Source organism: Cyanistes caeruleus, chromosome Z, assembly GCF_971803275.1.
Source record: "Cyanistes caeruleus chromosome Z, bCyaCae1.hap1.1, whole genome shotgun sequence".
Taxonomy (NCBI): domain Eukaryota; kingdom Metazoa; phylum Chordata; class Aves; order Passeriformes; family Paridae; genus Cyanistes; species Cyanistes caeruleus.
The window spans coordinates 56,578,059-56,598,925 of record NC_141732.1 but is presented as its reverse complement, the minus strand read 5'-3'; the positions used below and the strand labels follow the sequence as shown (position 1 = coordinate 56,598,925).

General features: G+C 37.7%; 1 protein-coding gene across 8 annotated transcripts in view; it reads left to right on the top strand.

The window, feature by feature from the left end:
- The window catches only part of FAM169A (family with sequence similarity 169 member A), a 42,768-nt gene extending 25,338 nt beyond the window's left edge, over nt 1-17,430 (top strand). For 4 of the 8 annotated variants that reach the window (XM_086866734.1, XM_086866737.1, XM_023943644.2 and 1 more), the window contains exons 6-13: nt 463-642; nt 2,035-2,163; nt 6,560-6,666; nt 8,966-9,020; nt 9,385-9,523; nt 11,009-11,174; nt 12,049-12,255; nt 13,189-17,430. In XM_086866734.1, the coding sequence (XP_086722860.1) occupies nt 463-642; nt 2,035-2,163; nt 6,560-6,666; nt 8,966-9,020; nt 9,385-9,523; nt 11,009-11,174; nt 12,049-12,255; nt 13,189-13,722 (1,517 nt within the window). In that variant the 3' untranslated portion in view covers nt 13,723-17,430. Of the gene's footprint in view, nt 1-462; nt 643-2,034; nt 2,164-6,556; nt 6,667-8,965; nt 9,021-9,384; nt 9,524-11,008; nt 11,175-12,048; nt 12,256-13,188 lie in introns of all 8 variants that reach the window. The other 4 variants (XM_086866733.1, XM_086866735.1, XM_086866732.1 and 1 more) reach the window with 1 other exon arrangement.
- The last annotated feature ends 3,437 nt before the right edge of the window (nt 17,431-20,867 follow it).

Sequence of the window (20,867 nt, the reverse complement as noted above, 5' to 3'; positions counted from 1 at the left end):
TTAAGCAAGAAGTGAATTAGTTTTCATATTTGTCCTGAGAAGTCATATAATCAGCATAAAAATGTAATTAAATATATTTTTTGTCTCCTATTCCCTCCTCCGTCTTTCAGCTTCATTTTTACTGTAGTTTTCATATGGAACCATATAGTGAGATTTTGACGTGAGCCTTTCCTCTCTGTCTTGTCTATTCTTTTCTGGTACTACAGACTTTTTCTGTTGTATTATTCTATGTACCTTGGTAACCTTATGAAGCTTGCACAAATAAATGACTAATAGAAATCATTTATTTTAAATAAAGTTGAAAATTATTTTTATAGCTTTACTTACTTTTATTTACTATTATATAGTTTGGAATTTTTATAATTTATAAAAGTATTTATTTAAATATACTAAAATCCCGTCAGTCAGCATGCAGTTATGTCATCCATACTGATGGATATTTTTTTCCTCTGATTATTTCAGGAAGTGTTTGTAGCTCTCTTCTTAAACAGAAATGTAAGTTGCCAGTGTTAGACACAATGTTTGTTAGAAAGAAACATCGTGGGAAAGACTCTGGGCTAATGATGTTGGAAGATTTTGTGGATTCTTTTACTGAGGAGCCTCTTGGCCTACGATATCCACTGTCATCCTTCATGTATACAGGCAAGCTCTTTAACTTTTTCTTCTGATTTTCTTTGTGGTTTCTTTACGTGTCCAAATGAGTATTGTCATTCAAGCTCTATGTTTGTGACCTCATCCTCAGGTTCTACATTAAATTTTCTGCACTTTGGTGATGGCTAAAAATCCTGTTTTGTTTAAAATGAAGTAGTTCCTCATTCAATTTTTAATCCTCTATGTAAAACTAGATTATTTGAACTCTGTTGGCTTTCTGCTCCTGTGAAGTTTACCACTGTCCAGTATCCCCACCAAGCCTGTAGAATGTGCTCAGGTGTTTCTGTGATCTAATGCATATCTGCTTTGTAGCACTCTTTTCTTGCTCACACCTAAACCTCATGAGGTTGCTTAAGTCATGCTTTCTCTGAACTTCTGGTGAAGAGGTCATATTAGGCTCTGCTTTAATTTGCATTATCAGAAGGCACAGTTCTAAAATATAAGGCAAACATATGGTTCTTCCATTAGCAACCTTAGGGGACTGTGTAATGTAGAAAATGACATGAATTCTGGAAACTATGTTCTTGGGGCTATGTTCAGACAAGAAGCACATTTCTTTTGGCCTGTTTCTCAGGGTGTGTTCCTTCTTAGGCCAATTGCCAGGGGTCCTTTTATGAATATTTGTATCTGGCCTCCTTAACCAGCAGAAATTTTCTGCTTTTCCAAACACCACAGTCTGACACTGGATCTGTTAAGACCTGATTTGTTAGGCTTCAACCAGGAAAATTACTTGAGCAGAATTTAATGACTAATTCATTTCTGTAGTCAAGAAATGACACAGTGGGGGATCTTGTGCTCTGAAACTGCATTAATAGTGAACCAGGTGAAAAATGGTTGTTTTTCTAGCAGTTATGAAAGAATAATGTCAAAGCATGCATGCCTCTTCACCTTGCTTGATGCAGGTATAAAGAGAATAGAGCTGGAAGGACAGCAATGCAGAAAATATTCTAGAAGTGAAAAGTGATTAATAACCATTCAATGGTAACATGTTAACACTCCCAGAGAGTGCTTGTCACACTGTCTACTGCAGTGTATGGTGACAAAAAGCACTTGACTATGTCCTCTGCTTAAGAACCCTTCTGTCCTGAGTTGGGTCTTGTAGTTGGCAGAACAGTGACTAGTGAATTTGCAAATCTCAGATGGGTACCAGGAAAAGAATAAAATCCCATTCATCTTTGTTTGCAGTTTAAGTTAATAATGGAAAGTATTTAAACTGATATTAAGAAAGGGTAAAGCAGTATTGTTAATTTCAGACTTGACTATTTTGTAAAACGGTTTTGTTGTTGTTTGTGTATGATGGTAGATTGCGAAATTTCAGATAAACTTGAAAAACTGAGGTATAGCTGAGTATATAGTATATATAATAGTGTTGTGTTTGCACAGCTTGTAAGCAATACCTTGAGAAGTACCCTGGGGATAAAAACCTTTTGTGGCAAGTGGAAGGAGCAGGAGATTGGTTCCAGAGAAAGTCTATTATGTCTATAGTGCAAAAGGAAGATCTCAAAATTAAAGGTATGGATGCTTTGTTTTGCTGTTTTCTGACACTTTGTAAAAGTTGAACAAATACTGTACAAGAGTTACTTCTATGAATGCTGTGTAGAAACCAGCAGAGAGATTTCTATTTGTCTTGCAATCTGTGAGATCATGTTTGGAATGGTGTCATTTTTTAACTCCATCTGGCAGCTAAGTACCATGCAGCTGCTTGTTCACCCTCTCTTCCCCCAATGGGATGAGATGGAGAGTCTGAAAAAAACCCTAAAACCTGTGGGTTGAGATAAGAACAGTTTAATAATTAAAGTAAGATAAAATATAATAAATATAATGAAAAGGGAGACAAAAACAGAGAAGTAAAACCTGGGACAGAGAAACTGCTCAGGGCAGTTGTTCACTACCTGCTGACAGATGCTGAGCCAATTCTCAAGTGCCCTTTGTAGCTAACTGTGCCCAGTTTATATACTGAACATGATGTTCTGTGTTGTGGAATATCCCTGTGGTCAGCTGTTCTAGCTATGGTACCTTCCAGCTTCTTGCGCATCTGCTTACTGGCAAAGCATGGGAAACTGAAAAGTCCTTGACATGGGTAAACACACTACTCAGCAGCAATGAACAGTGTATTATCAACATTATTCTCACACTAAATTCAAAATGCAGCACTGTGCCGGCTACTAGGAAGAAAATTATTTCTATCCCTTCTGAAAGCAGGATGATATCCACTCCTTATTTTCTGTATCTTTTATGTCATACCCAAATTCTGTTCTTTGCAGTACACCATTTCCTTTCTTGTCTTCTGATATACATCATACACATGTATCATTGCCTTAGTCTGTGGGCCATTCCTCTAAAATGTCTGTTGCATTCCTTTAGTCCATGGCTTTGAGTTCCATCTATTGTAACAGTCTACCAGGACAGAAAAGATGTTGCATCAAGTTGGATTGTTGCATGCTGGAGCCAGTTCTGCTCCTGTCACAACTGCACTTTTTCAGTTTCACAAAGTTAATTCTTCACTAGTCTGGATGATTTTTACTGTAATACCCTTCATATGACAATTGAATGGGGATTGGGTTCAGATCCCCAAATTCAGAATGGTAAAAACAGGTGCTGTGAGGTACCCGGGTCAGTGATGGACATGTAACCATGAAAGAGATGGTGTAAAGTGTTCTATGACAATTAACATAATGCAATTTTATTTATTGGCTACTCTCACCCAAAATCAAATCACCATAAGGAATTCAATGGACTGCCCCATCTTCTTGCATTACCAGCTAAGTGGACACGGGTGCCTGAGCAAACTCAGTTCCACAAATTATTTTGCTTTTTCCTGAAGCAGGAATAATGCAGACTGTTTGCCCCTGCATAATAACACACATTACAGGAAATTTATCCCTTTCTACAATGTGTAAAAGTTTGGACTGTGCCATGCCAGACTGACTGTCAGATTCCCTAGTGTTTACTTAACAGGTGGCTTCTGCTAAATGTGTGTCCCAATGTTTGAAGGGCCTGCCACCCACTGGTCAAGGATAAACGGGTGACAGTCTGTTGTATCCTTTCATTTTTCTGGAAGCTGTTGCATGACAGAGAGTGTGATATTCCCACTCAATGCCATGGTCTTTCACCCAGTTGTCTATGATGTTGTTTAGGAAATTAAACCCAGTATCTCATTCTGGAATTTCTGGGACACTCTGGCATCTTCTTAAGGGCCATGGTTCCTGGTGGTGGCATGGTGTTCAGGCTATGTTCTCTCCGCTGTAGTTGGTGCTTCCACCATTTCTAAGCATGTGACATTTTCCTTGGAGTTTTGTGGGAGTGTAATATAGTCTGTCTGCCCAGTCTCCCCATATTTCTATTTCAGTTGTCATTCTCCATACTAGAGAGGCTTTAAACACTTGGTTTGTTTAATTACAGTGCACGTTTCACATTAGTGGATAATCTGGGCAATTGTGTCCATGGTTGAGTCTGCCCCTGGATCATGTGTCCACTGATAATTTGCACTTCATCCTCGATTATCTGAGGTGTCATGGGTGCACCGAGTAGAAATAATTTTCCCTTATATTGACAGTTCTGATCCACCTGAGTCCCTTCGATCTCAGCAGTCTGTTGCACTTTCTGGCTGTTCTGCTGTTCCTCTGTGGCCCGTTTCTTGGGTGCATTAGTCTCTACGCAAGGTACTTTGACAACCAGGATCTCCACCTAGACAGCAGTATCTTGTCACAATGTGGCAGCTCAGATGGCCTTACCTTTTTGCTGCCAGTTGCTCTGCTTCCACTGCTGTAACCACCCCTCAGGGCATTTGCCACTGCACAAGTCAATATAGAGCTAAAATATTGGCCATTTTCCTCATTCAACAAGTCTGAAGGCAGCTGGGTGGCCTTCACCTCTGCAATCAATCACTTGATTCACCTTCTCCTTCACTGACTTGTTGTAGGAGACTCGATCTCTGATCCTTTCCTACAATGTGACAGAACTATCAGTAAATAAGGCATATTTCTTCTCATTTTCTGGTAATTTGTTACACAGTGAGTCCTCTTCAGTAGGGGTCACCTTCCTAGTGATATTCCAAAATCTTTTCAGGCCAGTCCTTGATCACATTCAAGATTGCTGGGCAATCTAGTTGATGCAATATTTCTGCTGGTGCATCATTGTGGTAGTGACTGTTACTCTTCAACAGCCCCACAGCAGAAGGGTCCTCTGAGAGAAAATGCCAGGCAGTCAGATGCTTAATTTCCCTGTCTCCAAGGCAGCTGTAGTGAAAGCCCAATGACACTCTTTTTGGTCCTTGAAATCCTCTTCTGAAACAGTCTTTACCAAAGATGCACAGACACTCTGGGCCAGTCACAGTGTCATGCTTTTGCCACTCATTACAGTCAGGCTAGTCTCAGCCTCCAATATAGTCAGCTGCTGTGATCCCCCTGGCACTCCAGAGCTACAAATGGGCTCTTCCCTTCTATAGCATGGATGGCATTATAGCACACTGTGCATTAATGTCTATTAGAGCCTTATACTCTTGTGGGTTTGACATTCTAGGTCACTGGATCCTCATATTCCAGTAACATAACTGATCCTCTTCTTCCATTGACAGGAGGCAGGGCTCTCTAGTACTGGATATGGAATTCTCCACCCTTTTCTTGTGAAAAAGGATTAGAATTTTTTACCATAGAATCAGGAGTAAGATCAGCCATTCCACTCTGTCTGGAGAATTGCCTACTGGAGACTGCTGTAGCAATTTTCCTGGAAGAATCCACATTTGTGATTGTTTTTCCTTGCAGTTCACATGCCCATGCCTCTAGGGTGGAGGTGGATTTTCCATCTCATTTTTTCATATCCTTTCTGTGGTCCCACAGGATTTGAAAAAACATTGTGTGTACTCTTTATCCTCTTTCTTGAGCAAAAGAATGCTCTCTTAATAGCTGAGGTAGTTGTCTATATAGGTGGGGAGTAGTCTGTCTTCTTTTTGTTGCTGGAACTCCCGGAGCTGTTTTTCATACTTTTTGAACAGATTTTTTTGCAACTGAGAGGCAAGTCCATAGGTAAGAAGAGAGATTTTTTTTGTATTCCCAGAATTAGCAAACCATTTCATCCACTATGGGTACTTCCTCATCTCTCTGGGTCATTAATGCAAATGAGTTGGCACATGAGGATGGTGTTCTACATATACAAATATTTACCATGTGTGTTACGTGCCTTGGATTTTGTCTAGATCTGTGTACAACTGCACATTCTTTATCTCATAACAAACCATCTCCAGCACAGCTAGCTCCCTCAAGTACTAGACACCTCTCTCTCCATGGTGGTCCACTTGCCTGGGTGACATGGAATGTCTTCCTTGAAGACCCTTCCTTCACATCTGACAAGCAACTAAGTGCCACACAGCTGCTTGTTCTCCCCTTAGTGGGGTGGGGAGGAGAATCTGAAAAAAGTGTAAAAACTCTGGATGGAGACAGGAACAGTTTAATAATTGAAATCAAATTAAACAGAAGCATAGTATAATAAGTGTAATGAGAAGGGACACAACAAAACCAGAAAAATAAAACTCACGCGGGAGAACTGATGCAGTTCTCTCTGATGCAGAACACAATGCAGTTGCAGTGATTAGCCCCTCCCAGTTCATATACTGGGCTTAACAATGTGGTACGTAATATTCCTTTGTTCAGTTGTCTTGGCTGTGTCTCCTCTCCAGCTTCTTGTGCACCTGCTCACTCAGCATAAGGAAATGAAAAGTCCTCGAATTAGGGTAACCCCTATTTGGCACAACTAAAACATGAATGTGTTATCTCACACTAGATTCAAGACAGAGCACAGTATGAGCTACTAGGAAGAAAAGTAACGCTATCCCAGCTGACAGCAGAACAAACAGTTGTTATATAGAGGTACTATAATTTTTTCTGTTTCCCTTTTTAAATCTTCACAGCAGAGGCCTCAAAGAAGGAAAATAAGAATGTGCAAGCAGAGGATAATTTTTGTCAGTCTGCAGTATCTGAAGCAAGTGGACCAAGGACTGTGGTAGAAACACAGCTAAGTGTAGGTACACAGTCTGTTACCTCTTCTTTTTGATTGTATTGTAACTGAAAAACCAGTTATGAGAAATTATTTTTGCCCATATCATTACAACTGAATTTCCCATAATGTATATAAAAGATAAAGGGTTTTGCTACTACTTTCTATGTGGATGTAATGCTTCTCAGTGATGTAATGCTAATGAGTAAGATGGATTGGTGGTTTTTTGATTTGATTTTTTGTTTGGTTTTGGTTTGATTTTTGGTTTTGGCTTTTTTTGTTGTTTGTTTCTGGGGTTTTTTTTGTGGGCAGGTGGGATTTCCCCATGCATGTAGAGAGTCTGTGCCACAGCTGTCAGGGTCTGCAATTTGAGCCATTTACTAGCAGATTACATAAGGGAAAGTATTTAATCTGTCTCTGAGATTAAGCTGTTTAGAGTGGTTTTAGAGGTACATATCCATGTCACAGTTCAACACAATGGCTGATGTTAAGTTCACATGGAGAGTCATACGCTGCCCATGCAAAAAAGACCGCAGCTTTCATTGCACTTATTTGATATAGCAACCAGATTACAGCTGCTCATGGACATGTGGTCATGAATATATTTGGGTCATTAAATATTATGAACATTGCTTCATTTCATTTGTATTCTGAAGCCACACAGAATGTGCTCGACAAGCATTTATAGCTCCAAATACCATGAGCATGGATTTGCATGCTTTAAGGACTTAATGTGTTGTTAACACATTAAGTAAGATGTGTTGTTAACATGACCATGCTTTCATAGCAATCAGTGCTTTAATTAAAAATGGGAAATAATGGCTAAATCAGTACTCTTGGATAGTAATATTTAAACTTTAGATTTGTAATTTAAGTCAGGTTTTCCCAATTGATAAAATTAGTATTTCCTAAAGCAAAAGTGACAGAAAAGTGATGTTGTTTTTAATCTCTCAATGACCAGAGGCAATTGCTCTTAGTTGTCTTTCATTTGTAACAGTGTCTCTAGCTTAATTTCTGAGTTTTAAATAGATTCCAATAATGATCATATCAGTAAAATGATCTAAAAACTTACATGTTTTGGTTATAGAGCTATATGGATATACTTGGAGAAAATAGCAGAGTGATAGTAATTATTTTGATTTTTTTGCTGTGAGTTAAGTTGAGCCCTGCCTCTTGCCTTTCTCCAGAGGAAAAGACAGTAGATACCAAAGTGGTCCAGCTCCTCATAGCTTGGTAAAACTGCTGGCAGCTCTAAAATTGTCATCTGCAGTATCTATAACTAGTTATGCAATGGTTTGAAAATAAGAAAATAAAATACCCTACCTTTCCCCAAACCATGAAAAAACATTCCTCAGCTTTAATTTTCACCTTTTACTTAGTGTTCCTTATTTTGTGCATTTTGATTCTAGAATAATTTTTTGTCAGTTTAGAAATTCTTATATATTTAATACTCATTTGAAACTACTTTGAATAGCAGAATGTAGACATGGCCACTTTTTGCCAGCCTTCTTCCGCAGTATTGGAAGTGAGGCTGGAAAAGTGGACCAGGATGCTGATAATTGCTGTTCCAGATTATTACTAGCAGCTAAGAGAAAAGAATATACATAATTTTATTTTGTAATGTGTAGAGCTTGTGCTTACTCTACTGTATCAAGTGCTGAATCCTCAGCTAACTTGCAGAAAAAAAGGTATTGGGATTGTGTGGAGAAACAGGAGACAAAAAAAACTCTAGGGAGAGGGATCTAAGCGACCTCTTGTGCTGACCATGCATGTAAGCTGAATTACTGATAAATCACCAAGTACTGTTTTTTCCTGTTTTTTTCACATGAATTGCCATATTCTGTTTGATGTCATGATGAAGATAAAACTATAGAATAGAATACAAGTATACACGTAAGACTGCAATTAAATTTTGCCAACTGCTGCCATGTAGTTCCTTGGGTTTATATAGAAAGGGGAAGCAAACAGAAAAAGGCTCCTACAATTGAATTATGTGGACACTTGTTATAAACAGAACTGTTAGTAAAAAATCTTGGTAGTATTGTTCATAGTGACAGTTCACTTTCAAATCTTATATTCTACATTGAGGCCAGAAGTAAAACACAGAAAAACAAGTCATCCATGACATAAAGATAACTTTGAAGAAATATTAAATCTGTTGAGACAGGAGGCTTAGATATAAATTAAGAATTACAGTAGCTCCTATTTCATAGGATCATTACTATGAAATGGTGCTCTAGAAAGCTGCAGTCATAGGTAGGATTATGAAGGTATTTTAGTCAATTCAGAGAATTTTAGAATAACATTTGCTTTTGCTTCACAGGCTGACTCTCTAAAAGGTAAAGAATCAACAGATGTCCATGCAAGCACATCTGAAGGTAAAAATTAATTCATTATTCATTATCAGTATTGCAGTTACTCTAGATCAATAGTTTTGCAGGCTATTTTACAGCTTTCTGTGTTACTTCATTTGTCTGTAGAATGGATACAAACACATGCTTTCCTCTAAAGTTCTGAGACTCAACTCCTATACCTTTTAGAGGAATTAAGATAAAAATGTTATGGGTCTTGGTAAAGATACTATTCAGAAAAAAAGTACCACAATGAAATGCTGTTTTAGTGGCATTTGATTTCTTTAATGAACTATTTTGGGTGGGGAGGTTGTATGTAGATCGTAGGCTGAATTTGTTCACTTAAATTTTAATTTATTTTTTTTTTTTTTTTGGGTGTTATTCTCCTAAGACCCTAATGTAACTCCTGTTTCCATCTGGACACGAAGCAGTAATTTAAAACGTCAGAGGATAAATAAAAATAGACAGGAACCTGGACTTGAAACTTCTCAACGAGATGAGGAAAATGCTGTTCAAGTGTCCAAAAGCAGGTACCAGGAGCCCATTTTTACTGATTTCTTATTTTGTTGCTTGGGCAGTCACAAACTACATTAGTGTCTCAGAGTGTGCAACTGGTATTTCTTCTCCTTTCTTCCTGTTTTACTTGCTTGATTTTAAAATTACTAAAAGTAAAACCTAATGTAGGAAAGGAAGAAAGAAAAGTGAGGAATCATTTGAAGAGGGTGGCACTGAAGTGTAGTACTCATGAAAGCTCAGTAGATACTAGAAATAATAGGAAAAGGCTGAAGGCTGAAATTGTCCTGTTGTAACTGAATGTGTACAATGGTAAAAATATTTGTGTTCACAGCATAGTTTCTTAAGATAATATATTTGGACTTGTATCCATAATACTCTGTGTTAATACTCCTCTTCGAGGAGGTATCCCTTCCTAACTTCTTGTCATGGTTGATAAATTGCAGTAAAATATGGTCTGACTGTTCAGCTTGGGAGCTAGTTACTGCTTGTCAGCTAATAAGAAGTGTTACAGGGAGCCATGTCTGCAAAGGAAAGCCCTTTGCCAGACAATGTTTTAAACCATCATATCTCATCTAACATCCTGAAAAGAACCCAAAACCCAGTTTAAATGATGTTAGCCTGTGCAACAGTCATCAGATGTGAACAGTAGTATGACTTGTGTGCCGTAACTGTTCTTACAGGACAGGGCTTGGAGTAATAATTTGCACTGGCTTTCCATTCAGAGTATCTATTTTAAGTAAATAAATAGCCCCTCCCTCCCTCATAGACACACACTCGTGCCCACCCCACCCTGCTGCATGTGTATGTCTTCCTCTCATTCTCTCCCAAAGAACCCCCCTTCAACCCCCAAAGCCTCTTTTCACAAACTGAAAAGAACTTGATTATTTTCTAGGAAATCACTCAAGCTTGTTTCATGAGGTTACTTTAAACAGAATTAGTTGTGGGGGTTTTCTTTGTGCAGTTGAGCCCTTCAACTAGGTACTGCCTAATTTTTGTGTTTAAATTGCTCTCTGGAATTACTGCTATTGTATTGCTGTGCTGCACGGCCAGTGTGCTGCTCTAAGCTGGTTACAGTTTGATGCTGCCACAGCTTAAGAAATGCTGTTACTACTGATAATTGGCTAGTTCATATGTGAGAGGACTAACCTGATACTGACTGTCTAATTTTGGGCCTTGCAAAATTAAGCCAATGAGGGGCTGTTGTTACACAAGATGCATCACTTTCTAAATTTAAAATAACAAACATAAAGGGAATTTCAGATTTCTTTCCCATAAAATTGAAGTGAGATATCATTTTATAATTGCCAAAGCAGTTTTCTTAGTTGATACTGTTTTCATTTCCTAATGAGGAATTAGCCATTTTTAGGTGCATTTAGTTTCCTTGACTCACATTTCCCGTGCCAAACATGCACTACATAATTGGTTATGAAAGAATTTCCCTGCAGAGTTCACCAAAATTATGTATTAATCTAAAAGATATATCTTAATACCTGCTACAGGCCGGAACTTCTTGCCCACACATCTGAAAGCTCTGAAGACTTAGTAGAAGTGCCTAAGGTGGATACTGTTGAGAAGGATGAGGAAATAATTGTTGAAAACGAGGGCCAGTCTGTATTAGAAGCGGAAATGCATGTATCACCCTCTGAAAAACAAAGTGAGACGGAGGTGAGCTGGATGGGATAGCAATAGCAGATAAGTTTGGAACACAGAAACAGTTTCTGCTAATTATGGTCATTGCTACCTTGCTCCATGTGACTCTCAGCTCTTTGATTTTTCACACCAGGGCTTCATTAAGAGGTGTATCTGAGAAGTTAAGGCTAGTATAGAATTAGTTTCAAGGAATATTTCACCGTACATATTTTGAACAACAGCATTTATAGGATTTTCAGTAAGGTGAATTTCTAGCTTGTCTACCGTCCTAATTTACTTCATTGATTTCTCCTAATAAGAAATTCCAGAGAACTTGGATAAAGTCGAGATCTGACTCAGCATCTCTACTAAAAAAAAAAAAACAAACAACTTTTTGAAGAAGTCACAAGCTGGTATGCTTTAGTGACTTCTATTGGCTCTTTTTACTTCTCCACTTAAAACTTGCCTGTTGGATTTAAACATCAACTTTAAATCTGGCTTTTTTCTTCACTTTTTTAGCAACTTGAACTTAAATTTCTGAATATTCTTTGTGCCTAGCAATGTCCTCAGGGTTTTATGTTCTTACTGCTGGATGAGAAAGTGGACCTTACACATGTCGGGTTCAAGGAAGGACTGTAGCAGGCATGAGAGATGCATTAAAAACTTCTGTCTTGGCTCCTAACTGTAAGCTATGGTCATATATTTAGTGCAGGTGACAACGACAGACTAATAGTCTGGCTAAGTTAGCTAATCTGCATTAAATTCTGCCTTCTTAGTATACAATTCCAGATATCCAAGCTATCCGCTTCTCACATTAAAATGCAAATATAGATCACATGTACACCCATTAGTGCTGGGGAACAGTAGCTGGACATAATCTTGACTTAAAAACGTGATTTATTTTTTTTAGGAAATGCCATCAGAACCTCTTAATGGTGAGGTAGCTGAAGAAACTGGTAAGACCTCACTCATGGCTGAAGGGGAGACAGTAAATGAAGTTCCAAGTGGAGAATCAAAATTGCTGTCTGAAAATCAAGGAAAAGAACCTGTAACACAGTTTTTTCCATTAACCCTTGATACTCCAGCAAAACCTTCAGAAGACATTGAATCAGAGAAGGTGAGAGAACTAAAACAAAATGTGAAGTCATTTTTTACTTCAAAGTGTATGTATTTTGAGGGGTTTTTTTTCTTTTGTTAAATAACAGAAAGTAGCCCCTTTTGTTAAATAACAGAAATCCAGCAAAACCTTCAGAAGACATTGAATCAGAGAAGGTGAGAGAACTAAAACAAAATGTGAAGTCATTTTTTACTTCAAAGTGTATGTATTTTGAGGGGGTTTTTTTCTTTTGTTAAATAACAGAAAGTAGCCCCTAACAATGCATGAAATTAGTGGGAGAAGCAATCATTAAGATAGATTATGTAAATCCGTAGGGAGAATACTCTAACATTTCTTTTTCAATATGCTGAAGTGGGACCTATGTGCATGTGATACCCAAAAGAAAGATATGTTTGCAGCAGTTTGCCTTCACTGTCATGAAACTGCTGTTTCTCGCTAAAATACTGGTTTGCTAAGAGTGAAAAGCCACATACTTATTTTGTCTAGCAATTCTTGCATGATGAAGTGTAGAAATAATTAACTACTGCTAAAATGCCTTTGCTTTCAGAACAAAGGTTCTACTGTTTGGTTTTTTTTTTGTTTATAGTGCAAAAGCAGATTTGTTAGTAGATATGCTAACAAAACAATAATTGTATTTGTCTAAAATAATTTTTTCCTTTGGGATTAATATCAGAGTGCTTTTTCTGTACCTCAAATTATTCAACTCTTTTGAACAATCTGAAAATTGGAGAGCAACTCTGGATATGAAATACAAGTCACAAAATAGTCTTGTGCAAAAAAGAGGACTGTTTTGTCAAGTTACGTGGGGAAAATTAAGAGCCCACTGAATGCTGAACTATCCGCTGAGGTTGATAGCTAGGGACAGTAGCTGTTCAGTGTCTTTTATCTTCAGCTAATTGCCCTCTTGATTGTTTTGGCACCCTCCACCTGTAGGTTTTAAATGAAAATGATTCAGAAGTGCTGACTGAAGAAGCTACATCTGTAGAGAAGGAGGGCACTGAAGAACAGCAAGAATCTGAAAAGGCCAGCGCTGAAAATGCAGCTGCTTCAGCATCAAAGGAAGAGCCTTCTGACAATGGCCTGCCCAACTCTGTAGTAGCTGAAGCCACAGAAGAATCTGTTTCTGAAAACTTACCTTCCTCATTAGAAGATCAAAATGAGGAAGCAGGGAACAACGCACAGGAGGCCCCTGCTGCCATGAGTCAGAGCTCTTTGGTAATGGTTGAACTTGAGGGTGTTTCTTTTCAGCAGCCTTCTGGACAGGAAGCACAGAAGAACCAGTTGGAAGAGCCCTCAGAAGAGCCTGCTGAGCAGACGGATCACTACACGCAGACAGTGGCAGAGCGGGCTGCTGACAGCAGCTCTGAGGAAGCAGAAATCGAGGTACCCATTGTAGATCGGAGAAACTTGAGAAGAAAGGCCAAAGGCTACAAAGGTCCACCCAAGAAAAAAGGAAAGCCAGCATAAAAATCAAATCATGATAATGTATCTATTTATAACAAGGCTATTTTGTGTAAAACATTAGGGTGTAGCTGCACCATATCTGCCACAGGGCACACGTGTTTAAAATTCTGGGTTGGATTTCCTCTTGGGTTCAGCAAGAACCCAAGTTCTTTCCTCAAGTTTTGCTTGGTTTGTTTTTTAAATTTGACCACTAGAAATTGAACTTCTACATAGTATGAAAGTAAATAGCCAGTCTTCTCTCTTCATAAAGGATACATGGTGAAAAAATACAGTTGTGCTATCAAAAGGAACAGTTTGTATATTTGAGGTAGCAGTCATGGAAGGAAAATGCAGTGTGAAATTCTGGGCCTGTCAAGGTTCCTCAAATTGCTATGGACTTCCATGTCACTGGACATCACTCAAGATATTATTTTTTTTTTAAATAACTTTGTGTTCTCCACTGTGGAGAAAAGCAGAACAAGAAAAATCCTTCATTGTTTCTTGTTCTCTTCCCACAGGCTTAAGAGATTAAAATGTAAGATTCTTCATTCTAGGTCTCAAAATGTGCAGGAAGGTGTAGCTCAGTAGATCACTGCAACGTGAGCAGCACTTGTCTTTCATGAGAATCACTTGAAACCACTGAGTCAGTAGAATGCAGTGGAGCGTCTGCACTGTCTGCTACAGTGCTTCCTGATAACAGATTTCTTGAGCAAAGAGATGCCTATACAGTAAACTATTTCTATCTTCCAAAGCAAGCATTTTGATAAGCCCAAGTTTTTCCAGAGTGTATGGAATGAAGCCTCCATATGGAATCATTTGAATTGCCTTCCTAAATACTTGCATGTGTTGAGTGGATAGGTGATTACTTGTTGAATTACAGGTAAAGGATATTACAACTCTTGCTCTTGTTTTGGTCCGAATGGAAGTGGTTCTTTGTGTTTTCCAAATACTTGGCTGGTGCTGTGGGGTAACTGTTAAAATGTTGTGTCTTCCAGGTGTGTGACTCCTGTGAGCACTGACATTTCAGGTGGTTGTGATATTCATTAGTGTGCGTATTAGTGGGTATTTCAGCAAATGCTTGTTTGCCAAACCTCTATGCCTTTAGGAGTTAGTGGGTGATACCTTGCAAATACTTCTGAGTCCCACTTTCATTTTCTAACTTGAGTGTAATTCCTGGGATGATAGCTTCCCAGTTGATGACTTTTCTTAAAAGCAGCAACCAAACTTTGCTGTATGCAGACAGGAATAAACCCAGATTTTCATGCTTATTTCCCTTCTGAGGTTCTCTTGGCAAACCGTGTATTTCACTTGTCACACAAACTAAGTTAGCCTTAGTTCGCTATGTGTCTCTTTCCAATAAATGCAGCTGCTTTTGTAATAGGCTAAAAACTAGAAATAAAAGAACAATGATTCTGAGAAGAGGAAAGTACACCGCTTTTTGTCCTGCATATGCCTTTTCCAAGATGCGTGAACTAGTCTTTCACGGTGTCTCAAAAACAGAGGCACCAAGTTCACTTGAATAGTTGCTGTCTTAAATTTCCTCCCTTTATGGAAGTAATGTAAGAATCTGAGTTTTGGATTTTTATGCTTACACACTTAAACTCTATTTTTAAGATATTTTAACTATATAAGATACATTCTCACTGTTTTTTTCAGGTGATGAAGTACCATGCTCCTTTTTAATCTGTTAAGAACAATGTGAAAAAAAGAAAAAATATAAAAAAAAATAAATAAGCATTTTAAAAAAACTGTGTTACCTAAACTTCAGATTCGGGATGAGTGAGATTACTGAGTTAAATCTGGGTTTCTTGAACTATTGCATGTAGCTATAGTATCTTATCAATGTACATACAAATACTTGTTATGAACCCCATGACCAATAAATATTCAAGGTCTTTCCTGATTGTGTGTAAACATATTCAAGTGAACCTTAAGCATTTCTAAAACTCATAAAGATTTTTATATAAAGCACATAAAACAAAACTTTTGTTATTTTCTGTATGGCTTCTCTTTTATTGCTGAGATTACTTGTCTAAAAAAAAAAAAAAAAAAGTGGCACAAAACCACAGCTATTGCATTGCTAAGAATTGGGGATTTTTGAGGACTGGTGGCCTAAAATAGAGTTGTTGTATACAGTGTATTGCGACTCATCTTCTGTTTTTAGGGCAAGCTTTACTGAAGAGTATTCTTCTCAGTCCTTCAATTGATACAAATGTATCCATTTTGAAAAAGTTAAGGATCCTTTTACTTATGAGCCCCAGTAATTTTTATTACTTCTAGCTCTTTAATTTTCGATATGTATGTTTATCACTTCTATTCCTGGTGAGGTTGGAAAACCGTTCATGGGAAGGTCATTTCACTCACCTGGCTTTTACTTTTCATGGCTAAGTTGGAATGATTTCAATTAGTATCTTTCTTTTGAGACATTTGCAGAGTAAATACATAAATATTATGAGATTATGATATTAGGATAGTTTTGGTTTCTGCTGAGAACAGTAAAATTTCTGATCTCATTTCAGTAAGTCAGTTCTAAATACTGAACTTAAATTCATATGTTAAAAGTATACCCTTAAATAGATACCTCCATAAATCTGGGGTGCCTGGGATAATAGCTGATGAACAGACTTTTACAAACAGAATGTGGGCAGTTGTGGTGCAATTAGAAATTCCAATAACCAGTACAGTCTTGAAAAATGGACACTGTTCTAACAGTGATCATAGCAGTACTTTGAACCAAAGGACACACTTTATTTCTACAACAAATTCTTTGGCATCAATCTTTCTCCAGTAAGTTCAGAGTAGCAAAAAATCAAAATACTTTAAGTATTAGTTTTTATTGCTGTACTGATTGTCCCACAGGAACAGTAGTTCGATACTTTATTAATTCTGTTACACTTACGTAAGGAAACGTGTATGACAACTATATTGACTGGAGTGTTTTACCTTGGGGAATATTAACTGTCTTATTAACATCAAACTCTTCAACAATTTTAAAGATCCTATTGCACCAGCAACGAATGATTAAAACATCAACTTTATACAGATTTGTACCAAATGTTATTACAACATGCTGTGGAACTATGTGTGTACAGTGAAAGCAGGCAGTATTATTTTTGAGCTTTATTTAGTCTAGGAATAGAGTTTAATGAACATTAATTTGTGACTTCAGCCTTGCACTTAAATGGTAAATGGTTTTGTACTTGAATCTAATATTTGTTCAAATGTCTGTCTTGTACTGCTTCTCCCATGTTCTCTCTTGGTCAATTTCAATTCAATGCAGAATTCTTGTTTGCTGTTCTCCTGTTTCATAGTCCTTCGCATGAAAGTGTATACATCTTATTTCAAAAGCGCTTTAACTTATTTCAAATTATGTCCAACCTTGCTGCTGTTTTGTACCATCTCATTTGTAAATGTCAGTAATCAGATTGATAATTTACAATGTCATTGACACTATTAGCAACAAATTGGCCTAAGTTTCAGCTTCCTTGCTTCTAAGTGACTGTTCTAAAATATTACTATGGGGATACACTTTAGATTTATTTCCACAAATGTGGTGTTAGATGTTTTCTAAACTAGTGATATCCTGTTTATAAACCTTATGAAAGTTGTATTGCTATTGCGTAGTATTGTACCTTAGTCTTGTTACTGTGTTAATTTTTTCTTTTTTTTTAGTACTGTCTGGGCTGCTTTTGAAATGTTTTGAAGTAGTAATAAACTTTTATTTTGTGATTATTTTTTGCTTGGTTTTTAATATTTGAGTCCATTCTGCTATATAAGAAGCACATTTCAATTCACTGGAACTATCATTTTACAACCTGTCTTCTACAGAGGAGTTTTTATAAAATCAAAAATTATTAATTAAAAAGCCTTGTATTAATTAAAATAATTTTCTTTAGCTTATGCATCAGATTTTATTTTTTTAAAAAAGCAGCAGAATAGGCTCTTTTTAATGTTACAGCACAAATTCTGCTGTTTACATCTCTGCAAGATGATGTAAACTTAGGAGTTATTAATGTAGTTTGCTCTAGACAAGCCAACTAGAAATGCTGTAACACACTGCCTTACAGTGTGCTACATTAAAATATCTTAAGTGAAATGGTGTTATTCAGCCAACAAGTTATGCATTTATAGCACTAAATGTAGTAAAGGTTTTCAAGACAGCTGTAGGAAATTAAGGTACTCTCTTCATGTTGTTAAACAGCAAAGACTAAAGCAACAAGAAGTTTGCTTTATAAAAAAATGGAAGATTATCTATTCTGACAAAATGCCCTCTCTCCAAGCAAATGACATAATGATTTATTACCCTCTCTTACTTTCAAATGACTTGTCACTAACTCAGAGTAAAACTCGTAAGTTACTAAGTCTAGACTAGGGCAATGTGTTAAACTAATGAAATAGTTGTAACAGGTTATGGTTACAGTTACTATCTCTGTAACTCTTATGAGAGAAGTTATAAAGGTTATACAAAAGCAGCTAGCTTGACTTCCTGCCAGAGCTCCAGATCTGAAAGCAGACAAGATCTGGATGGAAATGCTGGAGAAGCATCTGTGATAGAAGAGCTGGAGCTGCAATTACTCTTCCTGGAGAAGAGAATGCTCAGGAGGGTCTTAACCTTGTGTACACACACCTGATGGAAGAGGAAGTGTATGTCATGAGTGGTTTAGGTTGCTTAACCAATCACTGTCAAAATTATTAGCAAAAGCAGGTTTAATATAAATTCAAAAAAGCATGACTTTAAATAGTTTGATGGTAAGTTTCACTCTATTACTTACTAGAGAGATGAAGCATAAAAAGGAAAATTGAATTAGGATCAATCTAAAATTATTTACAGAGATGGAGAATGCAGAAGGGTGAGTGGGACTGCCTGCTGAGTCATGAGGTTCAAAGAGGACCCCTCTACTTTTGTAGGAGCATAGAAGATAAGGTTTGTTGGTAATTACACACTGAGCAAGAACAAGACATGGATTGAGATGGGGACATACAAAAAGAGGGCAGCACTTTTCCAGGACCAAATATCCTTGTTCTGGCTTCTGGAAATAAAGCACAACACAGTACGGAGCAGGCACAGGAATGGGGTTCTGTGTTATGCCCATGACTCCATGAAGCTCAGGTACACATGTACCCCAGGACCTGGATACCACAATCAGCTGGATCAACCTCTCCCTCTCCCCCTCTCTCCCTTTCCTTTATCCAAACCCCACTGGTGTGGCTAGGAGATCAGGGACTTACATACCAATTTCCATGCTAAGCATGGAATTTTGAGGGTCCTCTGGCTTTTGTGATTCTGTTCAGCCATAAGCATCTATGAATCTAGACTGCTTTCTTCTCCCTACAGATGGGACACCATAGCTTTCCAAACTCCTGACAGAGTAGGATTGAGTCCAGTCTTAGTTATGGACTTTGATTATCTGTAAAGGACTTGGCAGCACTCAATCATTGACTAGTTTAACATTTATGAAGAGATTCCATAGGATTTTCTCAACAATAACTTAATTATAGATCTGAGATGGCAACGCTTACACTGTATGTGCTACAGGGTGTTTAAATTAATTGACGGATATGTGTATACATACAAAAATAAAGATACCTACTGAAGTTCCCCTTGAGTTCAGTGAAATACTCATATTGTATGAGTACCTTTTGCTTTTTTGAAGGAGTGATGTTGGAGTCTGGAATACAGAATGTGTGCCCTTGTTTCTGATACTTAGTTATAAGATCCAGAAAAACACTGAATTTCATATAATATGAAATTTATGAGCATGTTTTCATGGTGATACATGAAAACAAATGTTAAAGTTAGATGGAAAAAGCTAAAAGTGTAAGTGTGTAAATTAGAAAATTTTTTTAAGTCACTGGGTGAAAAAGTTAGTTTAGAGAACAGGAGACAAGATGGAGGATTTAGGGTGTTGCCTCTTGTCCCTTCTTCTTTCTTCTTCATGTTCTTCTCCTAGAGGTTTTTGGGTAATAGTAAGTGATTGGATAGAAAATGCCACAGTGCATCACAGAGGTGATGGGTCATTGGGTCATTAAGAAAAATAATATATGTGTCTATTGTTAATTGGGTAAAAATAGGTATAAAGATAAAAGAACTGTGTATTTCGGGGCCATTTTGTGCATCAGACATGAAGTGTGCCACAAGGTCTTGTTTGTACCATCAGAAGAAAGAAATGTACCAGATTGCAAAGATTAACCTTGTATAGCCAGCCTGGAGAGATCTGTTAAGTTTTGTGATGATCTTCTAATAAACACAAGAAACAAGATTCTAACGAGCTTGGGAGTTTTCTTCGAATCCTAAGAACTGAGATAAGCAGGGCTCCCCACGAGGGAGGATCCCAAAAGAATTCAGTCCAAAGGAGGCTGAGAAATCCAAGAATAAAAATACAGAAGAAAAAAGAAATAAAATACAGAAGAGATGCAGCAGAAACAGAGAAACAGAAAAAGGATTTTTTAGAGGGAGGTTACAAGTGAGGGTTGAGGCTTAATCACTGTGGGGAACTATCAGCCCAGGCCCCATTGTCAGCTTTTGGCATTGATCCTCTGAGTATCACAAACCCTCGAGTTGGTCAGCTGTGGGAAATATTCCACTCAGAGGAGCCTGCTGTGGCTCAGGAGGGTGAAAAGAGCCTTACTTAGGAGCATCGTTTATAGGATTGCAAGATGATAGACTTTAGACATCGGTTAATCTTCATCCTGGCTGTAAGTAATGACTCAAATTCTTCAAAAGCCCAGTAATAATAATACTGTTCCACTGGCTATGTTTCCGGGATGTTTCAAGACTATTGGGGATGGCTGCTTATCTCTTGTGCCCTTGGTTAGGCATCAGAAGTTCCTATTTATGGAGTGTTTCTGGAAAGCTCAAGGGGAGTAGGAATCATTAATCAGGGCAAAAACCTAATGAGATCATAGAGCAGTCTGTGGATGAGGCAGAGGCCATGCATCACTGCAGGATATAAAGATGGATTAAGACTCAGTGGGGTCCAGTTGGGCAAAATACTGGAATACAGGAAATCATATTTAAGCAAAAACCAGTTTAAACTAGAAGTGGTCAAATGCTGGGTCAGGTTGCTCAGACAGTTGGTGGAATCTCCACACCTAGATATACTCAAATCTGCTGTAGGTGAATACTGCTTGCATAAACCAGAGGAAATTTATTAGGGTTTGACTTGTAA